Source organism: Copadichromis virginalis, linkage group LG3 (assembly GCF_057382275.1).
Source record: "Copadichromis virginalis isolate Kocher_CV1m ecotype Utaka linkage group LG3, C_Virginalis_male_GT1.1, whole genome shotgun sequence".
In the NCBI taxonomy this organism is placed as follows: Eukaryota; Metazoa; Chordata; class Actinopteri; order Cichliformes; family Cichlidae; genus Copadichromis; species Copadichromis virginalis.
This window is the reverse complement of record NC_140620.1, coordinates 28,189,744-28,206,782: the sequence shown is the minus strand read 5'-3', so window position 1 is coordinate 28,206,782 and position 17,039 is coordinate 28,189,744. Positions and strand designations below refer to the sequence as shown.

The 17,039-nt window shown below is 36.9% G+C and overlaps 1 protein-coding gene across 1 annotated transcript; it reads left to right on the top strand.

Moving 5' to 3' along the window:
* Window positions 1-1,301: 1,301 nt before the first annotated feature.
* LOC146713903 (nuclear factor 7, brain-like) lies at window positions 1,302-3,411 on the top strand. The gene has a single exon (XM_085450531.1). The coding sequence runs from the start codon at window positions 1,472-1,474 to the stop codon at window positions 2,828-2,830; it is 1,359 nt and encodes a 452-aa protein (XP_085306657.1). The 5' UTR covers window positions 1,302-1,471; the 3' UTR covers window positions 2,831-3,411.
* The last annotated feature ends 13,628 nt before the right edge of the window (window positions 3,412-17,039 follow it).

The window sequence follows — 17,039 nt, the reverse complement described above, 5'->3', positions numbered from 1 at the left end:
AGGTTTCCCTGATTTACTCTATCAGTATTTCATAATGTGGACAAACTTAAGGGTACTGTTAAAGCCGCACTTGATTTTCTTTAGACATGTTAGGGACCAAACATGTCTAGAGTCTGTGCAGAGGGGATCTCTGATGGTTTATTGTTCTGTGTCATGACGCCAGTGTTTGCAACTGCAAAGCAGAATCCAGAGAGAAGAGACTGGTTTATAGATTTTATTTACAGGAATCAAGATTTTAATAGCGCTTGAGCTCTATTAAAAAGCAAAAAACAGATAAGAAGTATTAAGAAACAGGGCCGAGGCTCTGCTGACTAAACTATCAAAATGAGAGCATAGTGACATGATTGGTTAAATATGTTTGAGTAGCTGTTCAAATACCTGAAATTCCTAACACCTATGTGTGAAATGTTAGTTGTTTATTTCAGGAATCCAAAAGACAAATTATGCCTGGTTTCCGTAGTGTTGTTTATTTTAGTTGTGAATAAAGATAAATATAACTGTCTAAACTGATGTCTGAATGTTTGGAAACATGTTCGTTAAGTGCAAAGATTATTAGTAGGAAAAAAAAGTGTTCTTACAGCAGTTTACCACCATTTCAGTTTTTTACTAGTTGTGCAGCAACCTAATTTTAAAAGATGATTCCTTTATTACTGGCACCCAACCAGTTTAACTGGTTTCTACAGGAAGTCAGTTTGGAAGATGTTCCTTTTCCCGCAGCAGTCTTCCAAATTGCAACACTATTCCAAGGCTTTTCATGTCAGATATTCAAAGGAAGTGTGAAATTTTCCATAGGAAAAAAAAACATTTGGCTGAACTTAAATTTCAAACATTAGTGTGAAAAAGATTCACAGCATCACAGTTAAATATTTCTCACTAAAATAGCTGAAATGAAATGAACTGAAGTTCATCATGTCTCCTAAAAGCTGAAAGAGAGGCTGAGAAATGAGGAGACTTCAGAGGTTTTGCTATATGATATATGAGCCAATGACGAGTGTTCTCAGGACTAAACACATGAAATGATCCGTATTTGTTTTCCTGCATTAAAATCTGCTGCTGAGTCTGCTAAACAACCAGAAAAACGTCCCTTTTGAACGTGAAGTTTCTGCAGCACCACTGAATGAGACTTTCTTTTCTAAGATTCAGAAAGGTCTTCATGTTGGGACATGTGCAGGTGAAGTATCTGAACTCAGGAATGAGAAACACTCTTATTTATGAGTGAAGCAACAGCTAAGCTCCGCCCCTCACATGACTCACCTGAGAAAAACTAGGCAAAAGGATGTTATTCATACGTAGCAAAGAGAGACAAAGAGACGATCAGACAGAGTTCAGATCAAACTAGTTTCATCTGAGCTACAGGAGAGAAAACTGGAAAACTCCCACACTGCTGCTTAAAGCTGCTGACGCTCCACACACTGAATGTGAGTTTGAGCAGAACTCCTGTCTGCTGTTTTCAGCTTCACTCACAGACTCAATGGCTTCCAGATCAGAGGACGATCTCTGCTGTCCGGTGTGTCAGGAGGTCTTCAGAGATCCTGTTATTCTGTCATGTAGCCACAGCTTCTGTAAAGACTGTCTGAAGAGATGGTGGAGAAAGAAAACAACACACGAGTGTCCAGTTTGTCAGAGAAGATCTTCAGGGAATGATCAACTTGTAAACCTGGCTTTAAAGAACCTGTGTGAGTCATTCTTAGAAGACGGAGATCAGACAGCTTCAGAGGCTCTCTGCAGTCTGCACTCTGAGAAACTCAAACTCTTCTGTCTGGACCATCAGCAGCCAGTGTGTCTCATTTGCAGAGACTCAGAAAAACACACCAACCACAGTTTCAGACCCATCGATGAAGCTGCACAACAACACAAGAAGGAACTTCAGGAAACTCTGGAGTCCTTAAAGAAGAAGTTGATGGTTTGTGCAGAACTTCAAGTGAAGTTTGATCAAATAGCAAAACACATTAACGTCCAGGCCCGACACACAGAGACTCGGATTAAGGAGAAGTTTAAGAAGTTTCGCCAGTTTCTAGCAGAGGAAGAGGAGGACAGGCTGGCTGCACTGAGGGAAGAAGAGGAGCAGAAGAGTGGGATGATGAAGGAGAAGATGGAGTCCCTGAGCAGACACATAGCTGCTCTTTCAGACACAGTCAGAGCCACAGAGGAGGAGCTGAGAGGTGAAGACATCTCATTCCTGAACAACTACAAGGCTGCAGTGGAAAGAGTCCAGCACTGCCCCCTGCTGGATGATCCACAGGTGCCCTCAGGAGCTCTGTTAAACCAGGCCAAACACCTGGCCAATCTGACCTTCAACATCTGGAACAACATGAAGGACATGGTCTCCTACACTCCTATCATTCTGGACCCAAACACTGCTCATCCAGAACTCATCCTCTCTGAGGATCTGACCAGTGTGAGACGAGGAGATGAACAACAGCTTCCTGATAATCCAGAGAGGTTTGATCGGTTCTACTCTGTCCTGGGCTCTGAAGGCTTTGACTCTGGGACTCACAGCTGGGATGTCGAGGTTGGATACAGTACATGGTGGAACCTGGGTGTGTTTGCAGAGTCTGTGCAGAGGAAGGGAGACAGATTGTCTGGATTATGGAGAATAAGGTTCTATGAAGGTAAATATTACGCGTGGTCACCATCAGCTCCAGACACTCCTCTCTCAGTACAGAAGAGGTTTCAGAGGATCAGAGTGAATCTGAACTGTAACAGAGGAAAGCTGTCGTTCTCTGATCCTGATACTAACACACACATACACACCTTCACACACACTTTCACTGACAGGATGTTTCCATTCATTAACACTGTGGTTGGTAAATTGAAGGTTCTGCTGTAGAAGGTGTCATTGTCAGTGTAAATTAATTCATAATTATATTTTAATGTTGTTACAAACCTGTTAAACTGCAGCTGTCCACCTGCTGCCTTATTGTTCCAAAGCTCTTTATTACTCACACTGTTCTCACTCTTTCTTTGTTTCTGCTGTCCACTTTTTCACATGGAAAATCATTTCACTGTTTCTTGTTGAATGACCCCCAAACTACATTTAAAATTTTATCAAGTTTTTAATCTGTGATGATGTCAGAAGTTAGGAAGCTGTCTGACCAACCACCAGCACACAGTTTATTTTATTGGCAGTTTTTTTGAAGACATGTAATGTGTATGGGCAATGTGAATACAATATTACATTTATAACCTTGATGATGGAACTAAAGTATAAGAAGAGATAGGATATGTAGAAATTTATTAAATGGAATTACTCTGGAGAAGAAATGATGTTTCTAGAATGATGTGATATGTAAACTGTGTCCAATATAAACTTTGATTATTGTTTCTCTGTAATTAATATTTCTGAATACTGGATTGCCATAATCACATGATTAACTCTGTCTTTTCTTTGTTTTATCTTTGGAATGATTTTTTTTTTTTTTTAAAAACTAATAAAAACAAACATTGACAGTCAGCAAACAATTTATGATGACAAGATCCTTTTTCTGAAAAGCCAAGCCACTGCACTGAGAAAAACTAACCAGGCTAAACACATTTATCTGAAGTTTGCCTCCATGGATGATCACAGGACTATCAGAACAAAATGAGCATGTGTGAAGAACCCAAGAAATACTTCTCCCTTTCAGCATGACAGGATAACAGGAACAATCAAACAGATTTCAAGCACAATAACCAACTGTGACCTCAAGATGGCACCAGCTGATCTGAGATGCTTTATTGCACAGAACACTGCTGATCTGAGAAGTCATCAGAGATTGCCTTGTGTTTTCTGACAACTCCCAGATGAATGCAGATGAACATTAAATGACTTCAGCCTTACACCAAGAAGGCAGGGCGGATTGATCCAAATATCAATAGTATCAATCTTGAAAGGGGATTTGTGAAAGAGAAAAAAAAGGCTGTTTGAAGGAAATGAAAGCAGGAGAGCTGTTTAAATGAAAACAAGACCACCGTTCTCAGCATGTCTGCATGGGCAGTGGAAAGTTCTATACATTTAAGTACTCGTAAAACTCAACCCCACTATAAATGAGGGGAAGACATTGTGCGCTTTAGTCCTACTCTGTCCACTTCTCTGTACACTGCGATGTAGAGAACACAACTGCTTGCAAGTAAAACCTTTTCTGACACTGTGATCATTGCTTAAGTATTTTGATGAAAAATTCTTCTGACTGTATCAGATCCAACATTAAATGACAACGATGTATGTAGGAAGAAAATTCTTCTGATTATAAGGTGAAGTGTAGCTAATGAGCTGCCACAGCTTTTTTTTTTTTTTGTTAATACAACAGTTGATGCCCAGAGAGCTGCGCTGCAGGTTGCAGCCCTTGGAATACGGAGCGAGGTACATGTTTTAAGTTGATATCATTCATTAAATCCTGAATCGATTTTTAAATATAAATGTATTTTGCCATAAACGTCAGAATCTCAGGTGACCCAGTGTTTTGTGTTTGATTTATACTTCTTGAGTATTGTTAGAGAAGCTGCATCCAGATGAAAAGAATCAGCCTTTTGAGATTCACTTACCTGAGTGATTCTGGTATTACAGTTAAACATAGAGTTCTGATCAATCTGCTGATCGTGCAACTATTTCACTGTTAATTCATCATTGCCACATGTCTTTATTTGAATGCAAATACACTATGTTTGAATTATACTTGGAGTGACAGAGTGGGGTGGAGTGCAGCTCTATTATGTTTTGAGCAAATAATCAAATGAACAGACGTCAACAGAGAAGAGAAGAGAACATAATCAAAGGTTGGTGTTCGTTTGATTTTTATAAAATTAAGTGAAATTACTAAAACAATATTTATTTGTAATAGTACTGTATGGTTGTTTTAAAATTCTGCAGTTTTCTGACTAACTGTGTACTAACTGTGCACCATGAACACTGCGAATAGACAGTTTAAATGCCTTCTCATCTTTCATGTAGTAACATGTCATGCTTATGCATGAAATAAACATAACAAGAAACAAAGAAGGGTACCACAAAGTTTATATGTGTTTAAGTTCTTTAAGTTTAAGTTCAGCATATTGTGAAAGAAAATAAAAAAAAAAAACTTGAAAAGAATCCTTGATGGACATTTTAATGTGCTCTAAAAACATGCAGCTTTGCATATTTCCTGCTACTGAGGAAATATATCATACAAAACTAACATCACAACAGAGGTGAGACAGTGACAGATGATGCCTTTAATGCCTCTGGTTCATTTGAATATGCCAAGCTCTGCACATGATTTAAATACTAAACACTTTTTGTCCTAATGAATGGACAAAATAAACTGCAGCAGGTGGATCAAGCCAAATGAGGCGCATCTTGCATTTTGTGTAGTGTGTGGTAGTCAATGAAGAAATGCATGACATGGGTGAAGATTTAGGTGTGTGTGTCTATGTTAAGCATGTGTATGACAAAATAATTTCCATTGCTGAACTGTTTTTCCCATTTGGTCATTGTCACACTTCAGGCTGGGCAATGATACTGTACGTTCTTAAAAACCATTTTGTGAATGAAAAAAAAAACTACCTATATATTAAATTCAATGAAATAAAAAGTTGATAAATAAATGTCTCATTTTAGATTTCTTTTTTTTTTTAACTGTAGTAGGAGTAAAGTAGGAGTTCAATTTATTTTATTTTATTTTTCCCAGATGTTGGCAAACTCATCATTTTCCTCTCAGGCCTCTTTGAATTTTTACTGTCTCATCTCTGAACCAAGCTCCTTCATCTATCGTGCATTTAGCATCACTGCCATCTTCCTCATCCTCCCTGTCTGCATCCTCATCCTCCAACATGGTCTCCAAGAATGGAGGAAAAAAGGCTCCACCTTCATGGAAGTAACACTGAGTCACTCTGACTGCTTCACCTACAACATCGTCATCATGGACCTGTTTGCTGTCTTAGCGTGTGTCTTCAGCTATTGTGGCAGCGTCATGAAAAATTTAAACATGTTATTATGGGTGTTCTTTCTTTACTCTGTCTCCTGGTTTGGACTGATTTTCTTTCACATGCTGACTTGTGTGGAGCACTACATGGCTGCTGTTCATCCCATCACTTATCTGAGCTTAAGGAAAGAAAGAGGGGTCAGAATCAGGAATATCAGCATAAGCTGTGTTTGGCTGCTTTGCTTTGCAATAACAGGTTTTACAATGATAAAAGATATCATCATCTCCATTGTGAATATATGTGTTTTGATATTGTTTTTAACCGTCTCCTCCTTCTGCAGCCTTTCTGTTCTCTGTGTTTTAATTCATCCAGGCCCAAGAGAAGAGAGCAGGAACAGAGACAGGGTTGACCAGTCAAAGAAGAGAGCATTTTACACCATTGTGACCATACTGGGAATGGTGGTGTTGAAATCTTTTTGGGATCTGATTTGGTCTGTAGTGTATATCACAGGAGGCCTTAATGGATGTATTTTAATGTCATGGAGTGTCTGGTTTAGTCTTCCCAGCAACCTCTTGTTGCCTCTGTTGTTTCTGTACAGAAAGGGTAAATTTGTGTGTTGCAAGAACAACATGCAAAGAAATTAACAAGCACATGTGTTAGGGTACATTAAGAAAAAAATTGATCATCGTTGTTCATTTTGAGAGAAAATTTGAAATTGAATTGAATATTTGAAAACTGTTGCTGTTTCAACATAAACTGCCTATGTCATTGATCATTTTGAGAATAAAGTTGAAATTTCAAGTAAAATTCTTGATTAGTTCAAATCAGGAGATTACTGTTGTTTTAACACAGACTGGCACCACTGCAACACTCGGTACAAAATGTCTTCTTTATGAGGTGAGTTAATGAAACAAATGGATCAGTCATCTTGTGATACAACATTCATCCCCTCTGTTGCATGACGGTGTGATAGTTAAAAATCTTTCATCTCACCTTTACCAGCCATTTAATTTTATACAAATCTGTACAACTCTTAAACGTCCTCATCCTGATCACTCCTCAGTGGTTAAAAGAGAACTCATTTCATTCCTTGTTGCTAAAACAGATTCTGAGGTCAGATTTCATTGAGTCAGAGGGTACAGCAACCGTGGCAGTTTGTAATGAAACAACTGAAACCTTTACATTTTGACTTTATTCTCAAAATGATCAATAATATTTTTTTTCTCTCAATATGATCCTAATTCTAATGGTAGCCTAATAGTAATTTCTATTACTCTTTCTCTTTGCATTCCTCAGATTACTTTACAGTCTTCCCCTGCTGTGCCCTATTTCCTGCGTTAGATTAGATACACATTGGATACACAAATAGAATACACATAAAACATTTCCTGTATATTATAGTATACACTTGTAATAGAATTAAATAATACCTGTGTGGATTAGAAGCAGTCTTAAAAAGCTAATAAAAAAGCAACAACAGTGGATTTTTTTTGCATATTAGTGTTTGGTAGGGAGTTGTCTGATTGTTTGGGTTTTGTCTGTATTGTTGCGGGTTATTTAGGGTATAATAATAAGTGCCATTAGACGATTGCTGTTGTGATTTGGTACTATATGAATAAAATTGAATTGAATTGAATAAAATTGAATAGCAAGATAAAAGTTACCGCTTGTGTGTTCAATAGTAAATACTTAAGTATAGAAACAATACTGAAACAATTACAATTCAGCATGGAAATTCTGTATTACTTACTCTGTATATGCATGTTTGCATTTATATTCATTAAAGTTTATGTAACAGTTAATCAGTTGTCAAGCTTATTTATGCATGTATTTACATTATTGTTCAAACACAAATATAACATTTGAACTCAATTTAGGAGGCATATTTGTGGAGTGGGGTTGCTGCCTTATATAACCATCACAGAACATACAGACACATAGAGAGTCGACAGAGGAGAGGCACAAAGAGAGAAAACTAGATAACAAAACACTCATAAGGCTGCTGTTCTTTTTAAATTGTTGTAATCGGCTTAGTCTTAAATTTAAAATTTTCATGGATGACTGAAAAATGCCGAAAAAGACTTTATACTGATTTTTAGTTTGTTTGCATAATAGTTTTGAAACTCATCCAATGCAGAAACTTGAAAACCAGGACTGATGTTATGTGTAAATTCAAAATCATCAGTTGACTAATGACTATATGATATAACAATAACTTATCAATATTTTGACAGTTGGGCTAGAGCCGATCTGCCCCATCTACCCAACTGTAATGGGTTAAAGGTGCCAATCTTTCACAGAGAGACAGATGACAATCACCAGTTAACCTAATATGTCGTTGGACTCAGAGGAAGCAGGAGTACCTGGACACAACACAGATGGACATGATGAGAACATACAAACTCCACACAGAAAGTTCCCAGTGGATTTGAAGCCAGGACTTTCTTGTCTGTTATGGAGGCAACCACAGAACTACAGATGGACTGATCTTTTGTAGTGGAGTTTATCCTCATTGTGTCATGTGCTGTGTGCAGGCAGGAATGGTGGACCCAAAAGTGCAGACTCACAGAGGTTAAAAGGGAGACAAGGGAAGCAAAATCCAACATATTGCATACAGGATAGGGATTATCAAAATAATACAGGAAACACAGACTGAACTCAAGACACTTAAGCTTAACCCTAGGGACTGGAGGAATGAAACGGAGACAAGATTCACAAAACACAAGACACAGCTAGACACAGAGGAAGGTAAACATAGCTACTAGCACACAGAAATAAACAAACGAACATAAACCACACGGAGAATCTAAACTTAGAATAATAATAATAATAATGGATTGCATTTATATAGCGCTTTTCAAGGCACCCAAAGCGCTTTACAATTCCATTATTCATTCACTCTCACATTCACACACTGGTGGAGGCAGCTACAGAATAATGTAGAATAATGCAATAACACAGAAAACTAGAACATAATGAAATAAACTAAATCAAAGAATCAAAACCACAAAACACTGGGTCGATGAACCAGGCACCAGAACTGTCTCTGGGCTGCTTCCTATTTGTGTCAGCAGGCCTTGTAAGAGAGTCTGATTGGTCAGCAGTGAGAGACCCAGGAGGAAGCGCTAGTGAGTGTCAGATGGACATGATGGACATTGGTTCATTATAAATGCAGTGAGCTGTTATATATGATAGTTGAATTGTAGTATGAGATGTCAGTTTTATAAACAAGCAATACAACAAATCAAAAATGAAACAATAGATGCTCTTTGGGTTCACACATCAACTACATACTTCTTGTTATGTTATGTTATGTTATGTTATGTTTTACATTTGATACACAGTTTATAATTGAAATTTTTTTTGAATGAGATTTTCTAACAATTTCAAACAATGAAAAAGGCCCAAAACAGCATGCAGTAGTAGCAAGTAGTTCAAACCATATTTGCTGATTCTTAATTTATAAATAATATTTTTCAAAAAAAAAATTGTTATGAAAGCAAGAAAAAGATGGAGGAAGGGTTCGTACATTTAATTCGATATATATTCACCAGATTGTTTGGTTTCATTATTTCCTCTTTTGAAACCATGTCTGATCCTTGCTTAAGAATTTTTGACCATTTCCAGACTTTACTTTACTTTACTTGCTTTCCATATAGATTTTTTGTTTTGAGCTCTTAATTGCACCTACAGAGCTCAGCTTTCATAACAGACCACGAGTCATTGGCTGTTTTATATAAGACATGTTTTCTTTTGTCAGATGACCAGTGTGTCATCTCTTTAATTTTATCATCAAGTTAAAGTTAACAGAACTCTATCCTTAAACTATTCAGTCTTCTCTTTCTCAGATTTGACTCTCCAAAGAGAACGATTTCAGTCTGTCTGTGTGGAAACTTCCAACAATCACCAAATAAAGAGTCATCAAGAATAATGGGTCCATGTATAATATTTTTCTCTATTTAAAAGTAATTTAAAAAGTAAAAATCTTCATCAGCTTTGTTCTTCAGCCTGCAGCTTCACTTCCTGCAGCATGTGAACGCTCTATTGTTTTGCAGGTGCTGACACGCCTTCATGGCTCAGACTGGTTACACTAACAGAGCAGAGTTCAGATGTATTAGATTTCTCATGACTTACTGTTAGCACTGTGTTCTTTTAATGCTTTAACACTAAAAACAATGAGCTGAACCTCATTTCCCTCATCACTATTTTGCAGATCTGACCATGTGCTCGTCTGAATATCAAAGTATTCTTGAGTCAAATTTGAGGCCATGTTTATGACAGCTAAAACTTGCTCTTCACTGGGTCATGAGACCGTGTCATTCAAAGTAATTCTACAACCTACTCCATCGAAGTGTTTTTGTTAATTGCATCTTTGACACTGTGTAATATGTCATTTGTAGTTATTCATGTTAGAGTTCCATCATAGTCATTCTATTATGTAAAGTGTTTCCATAATTTTTATAAGTTTGTTTCTTTGTTTTTTTATTCTTGTTTCTGTTAATTTATAGAATTTTGTTTATTTCTGTTCTGTTCCCTTTATTTATAGTAATCTGTAGCCTGCATGGTAAAACGTGAAGGGTTCAGAAATTCCTGACTGAATATAACAGAGCTGTAAACAACTGAGCCTCTGACTGAATGTACTCCCTCTGTGTGCTGAAAGGTGGGGTCATGTTGCTGTTGGTGCAAAGTCTGAGATGGAGTTAGATTTCAAAGTGGGAGCAAATGCATGTTGGATCAAAGTTTATGTTTGCAGAGTCTTCTCAGGTGCGATTTACTTGAAAACCAGTTTCAGTTTTATAAATAACAAATGAATTCAGAAAATGGAAGAACTTCATGAATCATTTCACATTTAACCCCTGTGGAAAAGAAACACAGCTCACTCTAAGCAGAACATTTAAAGAAGAACAGAAATATAGATTTGTTATACGCAGATAGGAAGTGATTTCACTTTTAACATGCAATTATCTATCTTGTCTTTTCACTGTGGGGACCTCATTCTGTTAGAGTTTCTTTAAATGAATGAATCACTTTGACTCAAATAATTTTGAACATCAATTATGATTGAGGGACCTAACAAAGAAATGGAAATTACTCTAAATTCATAAAAGTTTTGTTTTTAGGTTTTCCCAGTGAGTGGTGATTCACAGAGATAATTATTTTAACACACACTTCACCGCAATGAAGTTAAATTTTAAAACCATCTAAATGATTTTCTTAAAAGAGAATTTGAAATGACTGATATTTTATCTGCCGATTTTAATTGATCAACACGATAAATATATTTTTTGCTGTGAATAGTCTAGATTCTACCTTCTTTGGGTTAATCCTACTGCATTTATATCTGTGATGATAAATTGTTAGGGATTGACAGACTTAGACAGACTATAAATGTATATAAGCTGTACAAACTCTCGAAAAGCAAACAAATTTACTGAAATCACTAACTGTGAGTTAAATAGCAGGTTTATATGTTTTTTTCTTTCTTTTTTCTTTTTTCTTAAATGGTTACAATTACAACAAAAAACATTCAACAATAAAGGTGATTCCAAAATCTCCAAAGAAACTCAAAACCCTGGGACCAAAACCAAGAACCATGACAGTTACACTGATGTACAAAGTTGTTTCCAGGAACAACCCACTGCAGAATATTTTTCCTTTCTCTGGAAAGAACTTTACGCTTCTTATTTTTATACTCCCACGTACTCTTTTTAATGTATTTTCAGGTCACATATTGAGGAATGGCCCCAATCTCCAAACCTGAAGTTAAAGACTAAAAAATTTTCCAACACCCTCCAAATTTTCACTACAAATTTTTCAACCTTTTCCCGACACTTAAAGATCACACTATAAAAAAATCTCCCTCTCAGTCTGTGCTATGAGCAGCTCATCTCGAGAGTTCATCTTCCTGATGTATTCATGGATGGTCCATGTTCCATCCTGGATTGTGGCTATGACACTCATCCTCGCCCTCCCTCATTTCATTTCTCATTTAGCGTCAGAGTGATTGACTTTGGATGGAGACCTCAGTGCACTGTAAACAGTTTTTGTATCTTGACATCTGTGGCATCTGTCTCCTCCTGGATGAGCAAACCTATTGATGATTTGAATCTTATTTCTACCATTCAGCTGTCTTCTAAACACCTGTCTCCTGTAGTAAGTGCATGGCTGTGATGGACCTCTGTGCATCTGTCTCACAGTTCCTGCTGACTTGTCAGATACCCAAATACTTGTAGCTGTCCTTTATATGACTGCTTTCTGTTAAAGCCACCCCTTCAGTCACATTCCCACACTTTGCACCACTCTGGCCCATGGGGCCACATTTGTCCCATCTGAATGACATCCTTATATTCTCAGTGTAACCAACATCTTGCTCACTCCTGGCATAAAGCTTGATGACATCCATGTGCAGGTGGTGTCTGATGATCACCAAAATCCCGAATCTATATCTGTTTCCACTCTTTTTGACAAGATGGCTTAGCGGGTTAACGCCTATGTTAACCATGCTATATAAAGTAGCAGGGTCAGTGCATTACGTTGATATAGCCCATATTTAATGGTAACTGCCTCGGAGTTGGCCTCCAGTCGTTGTTTCCATTGTGCCACTGAGTTCTGGTTAAATATGATTATTCCAATATCCATGCATGGGGCACTAAATCATAGGCTTGCGTGTGGGTGATGCTCAGGTTGGGCTGTGGTGTACTGCACTATCAAAAATGCATTTTATGTGAAACTCATTCAAGGTTATAGCACAGAGGAATGGGCCTTATTTTTTCCAGAAAACTGCCTTAGTCAGTTTGCTGTTTATCGCTTTTTTGTGGTCAACTCAAATAATTAGTATTTTTTTCTTTAAGCGATTTTAAAACTGTGTCTGAACATGTCAGTGTGGCTCTTCTCATAACAAAGATATGCTATCGAAGTTGGCAGGAGTTGATGCATGAGGCCTAACAGTTTGAATAAAGTCAAAACTAAGGATATCATTCAGAAATGAAAAACCTCCCAAAGTGGTTGATAATTAAACATTTTAGAAGGACTTAAACTGAACCTTTAAACTGTTCTTCTCTGTTATCATCACAGAAGAGTCGAGTGTGGTACCAGGATTCCAGTTTTGGATGAGCCAGTCAATGAACAATGCAGTTATAGTAATGAGTTGTCTAATTCTAGTGCACTCAACTATGAGCAGTCAGTGCATTTACTCATATATTTTCTCTTAACATATTACGCTAGCATTGATGTCCCTTCACTGGTTCTCAGTACAAAAAAGAACTGATCATCTTTTTATTTCTGTTTTTTAATATTTTAAAAGTCGCTTAATAATTTACCTCATCAGCAAATGTCAGATTTTCTCTATGGTCTCTCAGTGGTCAGGTTTAAAGGTATTTAAGGGTTTTCTTTCTGATTGTTTATTTTGTTTATTTGGATTTGCTATGATGAAAATTATCATTAAAAAGGACAAGACTTTGGAATGGAAAAGACAAAGAAGAAAGAGAAGAATTATAAGAAGGAGAGGGAGAGAAAAATAGAGGTGAAGCAGATGGATTGATAGAAAGATGGAGAGAGAGGAACATTGAGAATTTGTTTCAACACCTGCCAAAAAAAACCCCCAGAAACAATGGCAACAACTAACATGAATAAACAACAGTAAATAATAAATAATACATTTCATTGAACAGCAGACAGCACCAATAATACAAAATATTTTTAGAGGCAGCAGCCGGCCAAGATAGTGGGTGTCTGTGAATACTTGTGCGTGTGAGCGTGCTTGTGTTCATAAGGTTTCTTCACGTTAGTGTCTAGTAGTGGCTGTGGGGAGCCAAAGCCCTGCCCCACCAGGATGTGAAACATGAATTGGGGGGCCCTTGGCCCCAGAAATCCAGAGGCCCCCAGAGCGCACCAGTGTGTGAATGTGTGTGTGTGAATGGGTGAATGACTGAATGTAGTGTGAAGCGCTTTGGGGTCCTTAGAGACTAGAAAAGCGCTATACAAATGCAGGCCATTTACCATTTACCATCTATATTGTACGGTAGACCCTACAATAATACATGCAGAGAAAAGCATTACATTTTGTAGCATTACAATTTAAAAAAGTAAAAGTTCACTCAACTCCAAAATCATCACATATGTGAGAAACATATCTCATATATCAACACAAGATGTTTGATACACAACAGCACTGCATGTGCAGATGCATTCTTTAATCAAAGAATATGTAGAACATTACTCTAGCATTATAGATAAACATAAAGTTCTGATCAATTCATTGAGAGTGCAATTATTCCTTTGTTAGTTCATCATTGTCACATTGTTTATGCAAATAAACTATATTTGAATTGTACTTGGAGAGAGTGAGTGGGGTGGATGGCAGCTTTAATATGTTTTGAGCAAATAATCACATGAACGGGAGTCAACAGAGAAGAGAAGAGAAGAGAAGAGAAGAGAAGAGAAGAGAAGAGAAGAGAAGAGAAGAGAAGAGAAGAGAAGAGAAGAGAAGAGAAGAGAAGAGAAGAGAAGAGAAGAGAAGAGAAGAGAAGAGAAGAGAAGAGAATCATAAGGTTAGTGTTCCTTTGGATTGTAATAAAATTAAAAATAAATAAAGTTTATTTTCAGTTACACTTTCTGTTGTAATTTCTGCGTTTTTCTTACTAACTGTATAGAAGTTAGTTCAGTTAGTTTTAAAACTCATAATATCTATTAGGACTTTGAGTATGTCAGAAGAACATCTTGAAAACTGTTGTGTGTGTGTGTGTGTGTGTGTGTGTGTGTGTGTGTGTGTGTGTGTGTGTGTGTGTGTCCAGTTTTCATGATGCACTGACTTAAAATCCTTTTTCATCACACCCATGATACAGTAGTATACAGTATGTGTGTATATGTTCATCAGTGGTGGCAACTGACAAGTCTGTACACGTTGTTTTAAATTTTCAGAATGTATAATATCATACGGGTTTTGAGTCAGTGCATGACAAAAAAAACAAAAAACCCCACCTTGAACACTTGGGATAGACTGTTTATATATAAAATATTTCAAGGTACCTTAATCATATTGCATTATCATCTTTTTGTGGCGATGTCGAATGGTAATATCTCACTGTTTTTTATTAAAACAAATTTAATGAGGAAACAGAAGATTATATGTGTTTAAGTTCCAAGTCAAAGTGCTTTTAACAGCATCTTTAAAAGAAAATTATAAAAGGTACATGTATAAAAAGAATTCTTGAGGTATATTTTAATGTGCTTTAAAGACATGCAGCTTTACATATTTCCTGCTACTAAGGAAATATGTCATGCAAAACTATGATCAGAGTAGAGGCGAGACAGTGACAGATGATGTATTTATTGCCTCTGGTTTATTTGAATATACAAAACTCTGCACATCATTTGTGTGTGTGTGTGTGTGTGTGTGTGTGTGTGTGTGTGTGTGTGTGTTCATGTCAAAATAATTGTCATTGCTGTCATGTGACAATGACAAATAGTTTAATACAACGATACTTGAATTGAATGCACTGAGACGGGTGGCAGAGTCAGGCTGGACAATAAAATGAAATAAAAAATAGATAAATAAATCTCTCTTTTTTAAAATTCTTTTTGTTTGTCCAAGTAGTCAAATTTTCCAGAAAATTAATAGTGAGATATAGTCATCATGCAGCACCAGTACTAATAAACTTTACTTCCACTGACTGAATCTGATATGGTAGAACCTTTAATAATCTTTTGTCCCATATTTTTCTCTTACACTTTGCTTAATAGACATTGGCACACTGAAAAATGTTGATTAAAGATTAATTTGTTGGCAAAATGATAGTATCATATTATGTATTACATAATTCAACAAACATACCTTAATATTAAAACTCTATGCTCAAGTATTACTGAAAGATAAAAATAAAAAAGTTTAAATGCAGAAAGAACAGAAATTTGTGCAGTTTTTTTTCTTAAAACCCATAATTTAGTGTAATTTACCTTACAGCATTTTAGCATATCTATCTGATGATACTTGTTTTCCTACACCAGAGCCAGGCAGAAGAAACTCAAACAGTCGATCAAAAAAATTGATTAACTCAAAATGTAGAAGTTATGTGCCTGAAACTGTTGACTTGCTAGCTGATTACATCAAAATATTACATTTCAATGTGAGCCCCAGTCATGACACGTGACACACATTTGTGCATTGGTGGAACTGAGGGTCTCGTTAGTTGGCGGACGGGTTGTTACCATCTTTTAAGGATCATCCCTCCTCCGAAGGTGAGGGGAATCTAGCAAAGATTGAGGATGAACTCAGCTTGGGTGTCTATCTGGTTTTTAAGTCTGACGTCATTAGCTGTGTCTGGGCCCAAACTCTGCTGCAGATCCCAAAGTCACACGATCATTGTGGCATCTCTGAGAGTTAAAAACTGTCTAAATTCTTTCATCTGTAATAAAATGATCAGTGTGGCTGCTCTACCAGGTGTAACAATTAAGTTTAACATCCAGGCATCCTTGAAAACAGAATTTATGAAATTTAACAGTTAGAAGTAAGCAGGAAGTTAGCTTGCTAGTTTCCATTTAAATATAATATACCATGTTCTGGCTGAGGGATTTCCAAAACAAATTAAGACGTACAGCTCTGCTATCGCTTCCGACATAAATGAATGGAAGCAGAAGAGTTCCCTTAATCCAGTTGTTCAGTCTGACGTCACTAGCCGTGTCTGGACCTAAACTCCACTGCAGGTCCATATATCAAACGATCACTATGGCATTACTGAGAGTAGAAAAACTATCTAAAGTCTTTCATCTTTAATAAAATGATCAGCGTTCTGCTCTACCAGGTGTAACAATTGAGTTTAACATCCAGGCATCCATGAAAATGGAATTTATGACATTTAACGGAAGTTAGCAGGGAGTTAGCTCGCTAGCTTCTATCTAAATACAATATAGCATGTCCTGACTGCGGGGTTTTGGAAACAAATTAAAACGTACAGCTCTGTTATCACTTCCAGCATAAATGAAGACAGAAAAGTAAACAGCAGTGACGTTTGTAGGGTTACTGAAGTTGGTTTAGCTGGTATATACTGATGTGCTACGTGATCGCTAGCGACACAACTGTGTTAGCATGATATAAACAGTGAAGCTGAAGGATGAACGCTAACTTTATTCCACTCGATAAAAGTTAACTTGAGGGTTCCTGA